Below are 13303 nucleotides of genomic sequence, written 5' to 3' on the forward strand. Positions count from 1 at the left end.
CATAAAGGATCTGGTACCAGACTAGAAATTTGTCATGTAAATGATATGAAAGATTGGAAAAGGGAAAAAAAGTGGTCTTTTTTTTAAGAAATAATTATTATAAGGGATGTCAACATCATTGGGAACAGAATTAGAAAACATCCATGTATTAACGTAGGTCGGGAGAGTCAACAGGCTTGAAAGACACTGCCCTGACCCCCATGCTAGCGTGACACTCTAGGTTAAGGATAACTGTGTTGAGCTCCCTGGAAGGCAGGCAAACACAAAACAGGCAAATCTATAAAATAGACAGTTTACACCACTTGCATTTTAGGTAATAGGAGACATTTTCATTTTAAAGTAGTAATTTTTTTAGCAATTAATCTTGAGGGGTTTCTTTAAAAAGATTTTATGTAAAAGGCAATGAACAATATAATTAAGATAAAATAAATAACTAAAACCTTTTACAATTAATTCTTAAGACAAAACAGGTAAAGGTGTGGATTAGTGTAAAATGTTCTCTTTATTATAGCCCTTGGAAAGCTTGACTTTATTTTTCAAAAAAGCCACAACATCAAAGTTTCATCTACTGGAGCTTAAGTTACATATATAAAAGGTGACAGGATAGCCAGAAACTATCCTGAACTTAGCATCGGGAAGTTTAAGTAACAGAGATTTAGGCCAGGCGCGGTGGCTCAAGCCTGTAATCCCAGCACTTTGGGAGGCCGAGGCGGGTGGATCACGAGGTCAAGAGATCGAGACCATCCTGGTCAACATGGTGAAACCCCATCTCTACTAAAACATACAAAAAATTAGCTGGGCATGGAGGTGCATGCCTGTAATCCCAGCTACTCAGGAGGCTGAGGCAGGAGAATTGCCTGAACCCAGGAGGCGGAGGTTGCGGTGAGCCGAGATCGCGCCATTGCACTCCAGCCTGGGTAACATGAGTGAAACTCCGTCTCAAAAAAAAAAAAAAGAGATTTAGAATGACTCATTGTTCTAAAAATTATGTTAAAGTCTATATATAGGACAAAGTTTTGAATAAGTGAAAAAAACAGCAAAATATAGCCGTGTTTACATGTAGCTATATGAATAAAAGCCCAAGCAGTTATGATATGGTTTGGTTCTGTGCCCCCACTCACATTTCGTTTGGAGTTGTAATCCCCATGTGTAAGGGAGGCAACTGGTGGGAGGTGACAGGATTATGGCAGTGGTTCCCCCATCCTGTTCTCATGGTAGTAAGTGCTCATGAGATCTGGTTTTTGATAAATGTCTGGCATTTCCCCTGCTTGCTTACTCTCTCTTGCACCTGCTGCCATGTAAGTCGTTCCCTGCTTCCCCTTTGCCTTCTACCATGATTGCATGTTTACTGAGGCCTCCCCAGCCATGCAGAACTGTGAGTCAACACAACCTCTTTTCTTTATAAATTACTCAGTCTTGGGTAGTATCTCTACAGCAGTGTGAAAAGGGACTAATACCCATACTTCCTGCTTGGACTGGAGCGGGTTATGATACTAGTGCTTTAATTGGCAGCATCTAGTGAACTCATAAGGTCCCAGAGGTCAGAAGGCATCTATCACAGTGGATAAACAATGAATGGGTCAATCAATATTTACTGATGAAAAATTAAGCAGAAGATTATTCTTGAAAAATAAACCACTTTAAGAAAGTGAAGCCGTGTACTCTAAGTTATATATCCATAACTGATGTGTCTTATCAAATCTCTTCAAACTTTCTAAATTATCAAGCCAAGTAAAAAAAAAAAAAAACAGGAAAAACTAATAGTAGACATGACTAATAAACAACTGAGGGAACTGATAAAAGATTTCCAAGTTTTCGTGGAGGCATATAGGTAGCTAAAAGACAAGCTGAGCACTTTTTTTTTTTTTTTTTGAGATGGAGTTTCGCTTTTGTTGTGCAGGCTGGAGTGCAATGGCTGATCTCAACTCACTGCAACCTCCGCCTCACAGGTTCAAGCAATTCTGCCGCCTCAGCCTCTCAAGTAGCTGGAATTACAGGCATAAGCCACCACATCTGGTTAATTTTGTATTTTTAGTAGAGATGGGGTCTCTCCATGTTCGTCAGTCTGGTCTTGAACTCCTGAGCTCAGGTGATTCGCCTGCCTTGGCCTCCCAAAGTGCTGGGATTACAGGCGTGAGCCACTGTGCCCAGCCAAGCTGAGTACTTTTTAAAGATTTTCGTGATTTATCTCATGCAGAAATGAGATAAGGAACTTGTGAATAAAACAACATATTTATCCTATATTTTCCCAAATCAAGTCCAGGAGGCAAAGGTTTCAGGGCACAGTATCACTAACAGGGCAGGCTGGAACTGTTCATTAATATCAGCAGATTCCATATATCAGTTTATTTTCTTTTTCCTGGTAATTTTAACTAATGCAGTAGATGGTTTAAGTCTTCATTTTTATTTCAGCTCCTATCTTTATAAATTTTAAAATATACTAATATAAAAAATTAGTTTATATTAGTTTTCCATTGAATACCAGAAATTTGTGAGTAGATATAGATGGAGGCATTAAAAAAATCACAACAAAACAAAATGCAGGTATTTCAGAAAAACTTGTCTATCCATGTTATAACAATGTAATTTACAAGAATCTTATGTTTTGAACAAAATTATGATACTAAGGCATATCTCGTAAAATTTTAAAAACCTAAAAAACGTTGAATTGGGAATAGGCAGAGAAAGTCTAAATATTGTTCCCATTACTATTAGCCCAACACATTAGCAGTTCTGGTTCTCAGGGTTGCATTTAGTAACATAAGGAGGTTTCTGGACTGGACAATCTCCATAGCATTGTTTCTACATTCTGTAATTCCTTATTGCTTTTTCCATCTTCTGGCAGTAAACCAATCAACTGATAAACAGACATACCCACAATTGCTACTCTTACCACCCAGGGATTTCTCTGTTCTGCTAGGGAGGGAGAGACTACTGAATCACTAGCGTTTACTTGATAGTATGATCTTGGAAGTACCTTTGCTTTAAGTGAATAGTTTTCTTTGACTTTTCCCTCCTACCTGAAGGAAGAAGAAAAAGATCCTGTCCTGAGGATGGCCGGCTACTGGAGCCAGGAGGTTTTGAATGTTCAATGAGACTATGCCTTGCAGGAGGTGGGGGAGGTGGGAGTGACGGAGGGAGGGCATCGAAAGCATCTTCACCTGCATTTAAAGAAAGGTTGAGATCAACAGCAGAACTTCATTAATCAAAATACACAGCATCAAACAAAAGTAATAATTGATTTTCTCTTGCTGCTTATAAAGAATTTCACTCACAAGGTTTATCCAGCAGTTCATCAACTTTGATAATGGGATCTAATTATTTTGTGGGAGAGTCTGGAGAGAAACACACACACACACACACACACACACACACACACACACGCGCGCAAACTTTTTTTATCAGACTTTTTTGTTAAAAGCAGCATTGTAAGTTATGAAACAGCTCAGAGTTCACTAGTAACCTTTATAATATTAGGACTCTGAGAGTTTGAACTAAAAATTACACCATCCAAACAGGATTTTCTGTGTAACAAGAAGAGTTCTCAGCCTTTAATTAGAAGATCACATCAGACACATATAATTTACTGTCACAGAATAGTTTAGATTATCTCATATAGTTTATTCCACTGGATTTTAATTTATTTAAGCTGTTTTATATATTTGATGTACTATCAAAATATACATAATATGTACCTAGAGCAGAGAAATATGGTATTTTCCAATTTATCAGATTTAGCTACAGAAGAACAGCTAAATATACAACCTTCTCTGCTCCCAAACACTACTTACACTTGCATATTTCCGAGCTTTAGTAACCAGAATATTAAGCATGCTTTTATATCTACTTATTTGTCCCCTGCCACACCTTACTATTTACTTATAGTTTTTGTTTCTTTGAGTCTTAAGGAAAAAAAAAAGATATGTAGTTTTGTAAGCTATCTCAAATACTTTATGAATGAGACAGGGTATACACAAACACATATTCTAATAATAAAACTTCACATTTTTAAGTTGAATGATTTAAACATAAAGGCATATTTAAAGAAAAATGATATTATTTACTGAGCTTGCTTTAGGAAAATTTGCAGAATAATTTCTTTAATCATCATATTTTTTCTTATTAACATATCTGAAGATGCAGGAGAGAGAGTTTTGCTATCATTTTAACCTTTAGCTATCTCCTACATTATCATATTTATTCAAATCTTTTTTTAGCCCTTAAACATCAGGCACCGCACCGTGCCAGGCTCATACATGACATGAAAATCAACATTATAAGGCTCTGACTCAAGGAGCTCAGATTCCATGAAAGGAACTAAAAAACAAACTTATAAATAGGTATGATTTGCAGGTGACAGTGTTTGATCCCGTAAGAGAGACACATGTATTGAATGAGGGAAGACAAATGTAGACAAGTGGTATTCAGTGAAGTACTGAAGAACAGGACGTCCTGGGATATCAGATGGCCCAAAAATTTATTCATCAAGTGAAAGGATGGGATCTTCTAAGCAGAGTGAATAGTATGAAGAAAAAAATTACGTGCACAAGAAGATAGAAAAGGTCAAGTTAAAAAGACAGGTTGGAAAATCTATCTACTTTGTCAAATAAAGTAGTCAGCTATCCACATATAGCTATTTAAATTTAATGAAAGTCCTATAGTCACACTTAATCCATATGCAAATATACAGATCCTTTACATCACCACAGAAAGCTTATTGAACAATCTTTATCCAGGTGATGAAGATCTGGGTAATATGTCAAAAATCAGTGTGCAGGAAGAAGTGGAAGGGAGAGAAAGACTGTAGGTAAGAAAGTTAGGAGGCTTCTGTAATTGCTGTAGATGAGAATAATGGCCTGAACTACAGAGAACAGGAGAGAAAGATACTGCAATTGTGTCATTCAAAATACTAGTCTGCTACATTAGGTATCTCTCCTAATGGTATCCCTCGCCAATCCCCCCACCCATGCTATCCCTCCCCTAGTTCCCCCACCCCAGAGCAAGCCTCAGTGTGTGATGCTCCCCTCCCTGTGTCCATGTGTTCTCATGGATCAACACCCACTTATGAGTGAGACAATGGCATGTGTATACCTGTGTAATAATCCTGTACAATCTACACACATACCCCAGAACTTAAAGGATAATAAAAAAATAAATAAAACAAAACAAAACAAAATACTAATCAGTGGTACTTGTGTGAAAATGAAAAGGTTCATTTTTGTATATCTGGTGGCCTAATAGCCAATTCAGAAAAGCTTATAAATTGACTTTCATCATACATTATTTTTTGTTACAGTGACTTGTTATTGTGAAGCCTTAAGCAAGGTGTGCTGACATTCTAATTGTCTTCTCCTTAAAAAAAGGGTGAGATGCTTCCGAATTAATGAAATTAACAGTGACACTGGCACCAGCCCACTTCAACATACATACACACCTATGTGTACCTTCACCTGTGGGTACACACAAAAACACATAGGATGATTCTTCATATTATAATTTGAAAGAAGGAAATTGAGTGTTTTTGAATGTGTTAAGAGTTGTAATGATTAGAATAAAATAGAATTTATCAGTTCTCTACATACAACTCTATAATTTTGCATAATTTAATTAGCATAAGTGGAACTGGTTCTTTCATGCTGGAAGAAAAGCAAGTTCACACTTATTAAGAATTATTATACTTAAAGAAAATCTCAACACTTCAAGTTATCGCTTCAAAACTACTAGAACACAAAGCAGGTTCATGTGTTTTAGACTGCATTTAGTATGGATGAAACAACTTGCTTGAAACCTGACTGATGCCCAACTATGACACTATTAATCATCTACATGGAGTAATGGTCTCATTAACTTGGGAGTCACCATCACCTGGAGAACCCTTTCTAATTTCAGGTAAATTCACAACCCAGTGAGTCTGTGTTATACTGAACTCTGACTCTGAAAACTCCAAAATTAAGAGAAGAAAAGGAGGGGTGGTTTGTTTAAAATGTTTTCAAAGGTTTCAACCTAATGGAGGGATGAGAAGATCATAATCAGAGGGCGTCCTGTTGAGTGAAGAACCATGCTTTGGAGTGTCCCGAGTTGGAGGCCTGGCAGGTGGTAATGGCACTGGATCAGAGGCTGAATCAAAAACATCTCCTAGAGGATGACACAAAACCTTAATGTATTTTCAGTACAAAGGCATGGAATTTTGCCTTTAAATTCTGACCATTAAGATGTACGGCACAAAGGAAATTATATTCTATACGTACCCTTTAAATATGTGCCTAAGTCAGGGATGTTTGATTTCTTCTCTGAAGATGGACCATGTGTTCCATTCAATATGCAATGACCATTATCACAAGACCTAAAGCAGAGATCAGAGTAAAATCATATAAGGAGAATACTTCCCAATTAAAAGTAATTTGAGAGGTAGAGGGAACTAGTATTTCTACTCATTTAATATAGTTTGAACATAAATTTTCTTTTCTGGAACAATTACCAGTAATAATATCAAGATACTCACCCCTTATTTTAAAATGCAGAAGTAAATATCTCAAGGATAGTTACTTTTTAAAACTATAACCAAGAATTACAAAGGCCAGAAAAATTGTTGATATCCTAAGCACATACGTAAAATTAACATATCTCTGTTTAAGAATTCAATAGAACCTGGTCAAGTTTTTGAAGTTAAAAAAAAAAAAAGATGTATGTGCCAAGGCAAAAACATATAGCAGTCTCAATGACTTCATTATTTGCTGATAGTATTTAATATCATATTTTTGCTTCTGTAATGTAAAATTTCCTTGTAATAAAAATAAACTACAGCCCATAAAAGAAGAAAAATTATTAAACTTTCAGTAATCCCATTACAATTCTGAGGAATATTCAAAGAACTGGAGCCTATGGTACTATTTCACCACTGCCAAGAACAAAATTCTGGCCCTCTGACACTGCAGAGAATGACTTTAACAAAGGCCTTGGGTACATGACAAGTACAGTATTTTAATGTGTTTGTAAAGGGTACTATTTAGTAGGAAAGTTTGCTTGGGTTGTTGGGGGTTTTATTTTTTTGTTTGTTTTGTGTGTGTATTGCAAAGGCTGAAGTGCAGTGACATGATCTTGGCTAACTGAAACCTCTGCCTTCCAGGTTCAAGCAATTCCCATGCCTTAGCTCCCAAGTAGCTGCTGTAACAAGCGTGCACCACCAGGCCCAGCCAAATTTTTACTTTTCATTTAATTTTTTATTAGAGACAGGATTTTGCCAGGTTGCCCAGGCTGGTCTCAAATTCCTGGCCGCAAGTGATCTGCCTGCCTCAGCCTCCCAAAGTGCAGTGAGCCACTGCACCCAGCTGAATTGTTGGTATTAATGCTTCGGAATCACACCATGAACACAATGGGTAAAACTGGGCCATGGGAAGATAGCAGCAGGAAGAGAAGAAAGGGAGCATGTTTTGCCTTCAGCATAGAGCTCTGTAACAATCAACTGACAAGGAGCTATAGAGTTTACATTTTACTTTTCTCTGATTTACTCTGAATTTTTAAAACAAAGCAAAAGTGCATACCTAATGGTGGAAATGGTGGATACTTGAATAGATATTAGAAGAATGCGTCATCTAAAATTCATTTCTATTCTCTCTGGTGGCCACTTCTCTTTAAGGGGCCAGATAGAGTTCATTTAAAACTAGTTATCATGTATTGAATCTTTCTAATAATGATGGATTTTTACTGAAAATAAATTGAATTATTCATTTACTGTGTCACTTTTTCTACATATTGACACTTCACTTCTGATGTTCCAAAGGGGGAAAAATACAAGCAGGGAAAGGAAGTGTTAAGCTTAAAGCGCTCTTTGGAGAGGAGATAAGGATCCTTCATCCATCAGCTTTCGAGAGCAAATTAGATAAAGAATTCACTCCAATTACATTTAGGGATTATCAACATTTATTACTTTTCTGTGACAATAGAAAAATGGTAATGATGGTTATAAGTCAAATTTATTTTCAGGATTTGGGAGTTCTGCCACAAAAAAATCTCATTCAATATGATGTAACAATTAAAATTTAACATAAATTATGCTCCTCACTTATCCAGCAATGGAAAAAAAAAAAAAAGACTCCTAAAGAGACCAAAAAAGCTCATCCTACTTTAGTTTTTAAAAATTACTGCACATTTGTAAGAGCCAAAGAACTGAAAATTGTAACAACTTATATTTGATGAGAAGAAATGGCTTTTGTTCTCAAATATATCACTGGCTACTTGGTTCTTCTGATATATAAAATTACCTCCTCATTATTTCTTTGTCTTCTCAATGATACAATTTTATCAACAAATGTCTTATTTAAACACCAGCAATAGCAGGGAGTATTTGGATTCTTGCTTTTAAAAACTTAAAAGTCCTGCACTACAGACCGTTAATAATTCTGGGTAATAATTCATCAGAATGTTGATAATTCTAACCAGGGTCACTTATTAAGACAGACATCTGCTGAAAATGAAAATGTGCTTCTCTTTCCAAGTACTGCATTTTCTACCTCAGTGAGATACTTGAAGAAACATATTAAAACATTTTTTTTTAGCTTTTCATTGGAAAAGAAGGGAACACTGTACTTATAAAATGCTTTCAGTTGATTGACTTGACCTCAAAAGGAAATGGCACATGATATAAAGATGGCACAGATGACTGAAGTCATTGCCAGCTCACCTATCCCTCGGTCAGTCATGGAGAGAAGCTGGAATGCAGGGCCACCAGCAGTACTGGAGCCCTATTCTGCGTGCCAAGCATGAACCCAAGAATGATATACTAAGGAAACCGGAGCTCAGAAAGTAAGTTTTGAAGCTGAGAGTACTGAGTTCCTCATATATGTCAGTCACGAAAAACAAACAAACCCAGAAATATTAGATTTGTTTATGAATTCAATAATATAAATGCAAACTCATGCTTTTACTCAAAGACAAACTAATATTTCAATAAAAACAACATATTATTAATAACTCATATTTATCTCAATGGGGCTTCCAAGTCAAAGACCAAGGCTACCCCCATTTAAGTGAGAATAAGCAAACAAAAGTAAGGAAAAAATTCCTCACATTCTTATTTGATCCAACAGAAGGTACAATAGAACTTGATAGAAAATAAAAATTAGGGGAAATAACTTGGTATTCCCCCCTCTTCTTCAAAATCTGAATAGAAGTAGGTACAAGCACATCAAGAAGGAAAATGAATATAAATTATACTAGTCTTTGCATCATGAAGAAAAACTCTAAGGGAGGTCGAAATAATATCTTAGTTTCTGAGCACTAATTTTTCTTCATGAGATACATGCTTAGAACTGATAAAATACAATGACTTCCTGATTAATGAGAAATCTGCATCTTTTAGTTTTCTTTAAAAGTAATACAGGAAATGGTATATAGGAAGAAAGGCTTAGAGCTGGAAATCAATGACGGATTTTGAACTAGACATGAATCAATTGTTTGAAAACAAACTCTACAAATGATAATGCTTATGCAGATGCAAGTGGTAAAAAGCTGCCCATATTCTTACCGAACAGGAGGTTTTACGTTATGACAATGAGATGGCTGTGAATTCAGAGAAACAGGATGGGATGAAGGAATCTTGTATTCATCATCATCTTCCTCTACTGGGTCTCTTGTTTTCTCTGAAAGAGAATTTGCTAACGGAGCAGTACACCTACCAAGAAAAAAAAAATCCAATCTAGTTTAAGCATAATATTCAAAACAGGGAAGTCTGAAGTGACATATTGAAGTCAAAGAAGCTACTTTATCACTTATGTTCATTTTTCAATTACAGGGTAACATCAGAGATGCTGTTCTCATATCAAATGCAAATGAAAAGGGTTTTCAATCTTTGGTTAAGACTCTTGATGGGATAAAATAATTTTCATCTTTATCATTTTAAATGGCACAATAGGAAAAACTAGTAACTTGTCAAATAAAATAAAAAGATGTTGGATTCATTAAGACAAAATGTATAAATTTATTAAAACCAAAGCTATTAAAATATTTTGTTCCAATTTAAATTAAATGGGTAAAATATGGTGATAAAATAATACGATGGTAGTTTTATATGTTATTCTGTATAGAACAGTCAAACTTTTTATCTCTTGTGAATATTATCTGTAGTTGGAAAAATATCCAGTTTAATTTCGTAAAACTTAACTATCCTGTGAAATTATAGTTGAAGTTGTTAGGTTTTTTGTCCTACCAACAATTAAGAGCTAAAAATGAATGGAATGATTAGAGGTAGATAATGAGAGAACATATTTTTAAGTCTTTGAAGTGGAGTACATTATTTTTATGGCTTAAATTCCCTGGCTAAATAAAAGAGAATTAAAATGGCTAAAACCATCACCTAATTTCAAAAATTAGCATTTCACTTATCCATAAGAGTAAATAAACCAAATAAAACAAACTCAAAACAAATAGGCAAACATAAACATAACGTTTTTCATAGTTCTTGCTACTGAAGTTTCTAACTGGCTGAAGACAATGAAAAATGCCAAAGCAGAAATGCACAAACCCAGCCTGATTCACTTCAGGACAACCAACCAGTTTGCAAGACTAGTTTGGAAATACACACATGAATCTAAATCTTTTTGTTAATCGTCATGAATCTCGTAAGAAATCTGTTCAATTTAAAAAGAAAAAAAAAAAGCTAAGTGACTGCAATTTTGAAGCACCTTCTGTAGAGGGAGCAAGAGGCCTTTGGTATATTAAACAAACAAGCCTGAATTAAATTTCATTTTTATTTCTTTTTACTAGTTAGAATGGAAACAATTTTAGGAGCTTTTCTTTGTGACCATTACAAGAAAGAACTTCAAAAAATCAAAAGATTTAAGTTTCAACCATGTTACCTGTCCTCTAGGACATTCAAAGATCAAAGAAAAACTAAGATTTTTCAAGTGTATTTTTATTAATATCTATCTTTGAAAAAATTTTCAATATTGATCTTTAAAGTCTTGTTTGAGCAACCTTAGAATTCACATGAGAGTTACAGGGAGTCAAAAGCACAGTGATGTAATAACAAAAGGTCTAATGTCACTACCTAGAGCATCAGCTAAGGGCCTTAATAATAATCTATTATACACCTATTATGATTTAACTTTGGAGGATTTACTTTCCAATTAAAGGCAGTTAAGCATATGGACTGAAAAATGGTAATCTATGGCACTGGAGCAGGGAGGGATTTATACTATTACCTTTCCATAAATTCCTGTAAACACAGACATCAATTTAGCTAAGTCAAGGACCAGAATGGGTTCTATTACCAAATGAAAAGAGAAATATATACTGTACATCCTTTCCATGCCTAGGATATTTTTATTTATAATGAATGCCTTTCTTTCTATGTAATTCAAGCATACACTATGTAAAAAGTAAACGGTATTTTTCACCAAACATTCAACAACTATTCAAAAACAGAAATGTTCTAAGATCTGCCTGTTGCAGGTTCCCTCCAAAGATTTAAGCGCTTCATTATGAGTCAATAATGGACAATTTTTGAAATTATTTTATGTTGTGGCCAATTTGATATTTTATCTCCGTTGATAGAGAATTTCTCATGTGTAATTTCCTCTACTCTTTTGCTTTGCCACAAATCAGCAGATTATTTCAGAATGAAGTAAAAAACAAAACTCATCTAATACCTCATGGAATAATAAGACTTATTGCTAAAACTTACTAGTATAATTTATTAGCTTAAATGGATTTTAGAGAATATATCTAGAAGTAAAGAAATAGTCTTCAAGTGGTGTTTGTTATCAAAATATGAAAAAAAAACCCTTAGGTGTCCCATTTATCACGATTTTAATAAAGTTCTAAAGATTCAGATTTTATTTTTCTGCTTATATTTTATAATGGAACTTTAATATCAATATAATAGTTTATTTAGATTAGAAATAAGCCAATTTATAAGAATAACATTCCAGCATATTTTATTCAAGATTACATAATTTTTATAAAAAATTAATCTTATCCAGTTCTGAAAAAAAAAAAAAAAAACTGGTTTCTATCACAAAAAATAACCGAAGAGAATGGTACAAATAAGATAAAGAAATTGTACATAAAATAGGAAAATAAAAAAACTAAATTCACATAACTAATTACACCATCTGGAATTACACATGGCGTTTTATTTCCCCTACAAACTCATTCGAAAAACAGGTTTAATTTTACTTATTACTAAATAAGTAGTAAAATAATTAGATTTATAATTAGTCATCATCTATTCATATATGTGACTTTTGGCAGTTGAAAAAATTTCTATCTTATGGGACATAGGACAATTTTCAGTCATTGACTAAACTTATGGGAAATTTTTAGGATACCAGAGGAATAAAGCTGAACAAATTATATCTGGCTGACTCCACATTAAAGCCTACCATTACACTTATTACTGGATTCCCTTTATATTATCATCCTACATTCATGGAGTGCTCTGCTCTGTTGCTGTTATTACTGAGTGAATACACTGGTAATACATAGGGACACACACTCTCAAAGATGCACAGTCAACCTCCCCACAACCTGGACATTTTAATAAATTCATTGTGTTAGTTATTTGAGACTTCAGTGATAAATACATTCATCTTCTACATATGCACACATGAAACAAACCAAGAAACAAGTGAATTTTCAGGCCAGCATAGGGGATAGTTTCCAATGCTATGCTTAATTAGTAAGCTTGTTTTCTACGTAAAAGAATCTATCTTCCTTTAATAATATCTGAAGGCAAGTAATGAAAAATATCTTCTGTTAAAATAGAATTTTTAGAGCTTGCCCTATACATTAGGCCATATTTCTTATATTACATTATCCCAACTCTAACAGGGAAAACATCTAACTCAAAGAAATAGCCCAGAGAAGAGATAAAACAAAATATAGCTATATTTGAAATGATTTCTGCATATGTCCCACATATAAATCATTTCCTCAAAACACTAAATTTTATCATATACACGCTAATTTTGAAGAGTATTTCATGACATCAAAACAGTCTGGGTAGTATATTATCAAGGTTTAAGGTAAGCTTTACTCATAAGCATTTTCACTAACTTGTTTGTAAAGCAGTGAAACAGATTTGAAGCTGCTTTGTACTTGTGTTCTATCCAGCTTCTGTGCTCTTCACACAGATAAACTCATGGTTTGCTCCCTTCCTTCCTTCAAGTTTTTATTCAAATATTAGCCTTTCAGAGAGGTCTTTCCTAATGACCTCATCTAAAGTATAAACCTCTCTATCATTATTTAGCCTCTTCTCTGCTTATTTTTCCTCCTAGCACTCACCACTGGCTGACAATATACAATA

The 13303-nt window shown here is 34.5% G+C and overlaps 1 protein-coding gene across 8 annotated transcripts in view; it reads right to left on the bottom strand.

The window, feature by feature from the left end:
- The window catches only part of CBLB (Cbl proto-oncogene B), a 211001-nt gene that overhangs the window by 20185 nt on the left and 177513 nt on the right, over positions 1-13303 (bottom strand). For 5 of the 8 annotated variants that reach the window (XM_017530609.2, XM_017530608.2, XM_017530610.1 and 2 more), the window contains 4 exons: positions 9524-9670; positions 6249-6343; positions 6004-6135; positions 3021-3161 (listed from right to left, as the gene is read on the bottom strand). In XM_017530609.2, coding sequence (XP_017386098.1) covers positions 3021-3161; positions 6004-6135; positions 6249-6343; positions 9524-9670 — 515 coding nt within the window. The remainder of the gene's footprint in view (positions 1-3020; positions 3162-6003; positions 6136-6248; positions 6344-9523; positions 9671-13303) is intronic. The other 3 variants (XM_037739281.1, XM_037739280.1, XM_037739282.1) reach the window with 3 other exon arrangements.

This window comes from Cebus imitator, unplaced genomic scaffold (assembly GCF_001604975.1).
Source record: "Cebus imitator isolate Cc_AM_T3 unplaced genomic scaffold, Cebus_imitator-1.0 Scaffold67, whole genome shotgun sequence".
Classification (NCBI taxonomy): domain Eukaryota; kingdom Metazoa; phylum Chordata; class Mammalia; order Primates; family Cebidae; genus Cebus; species Cebus imitator.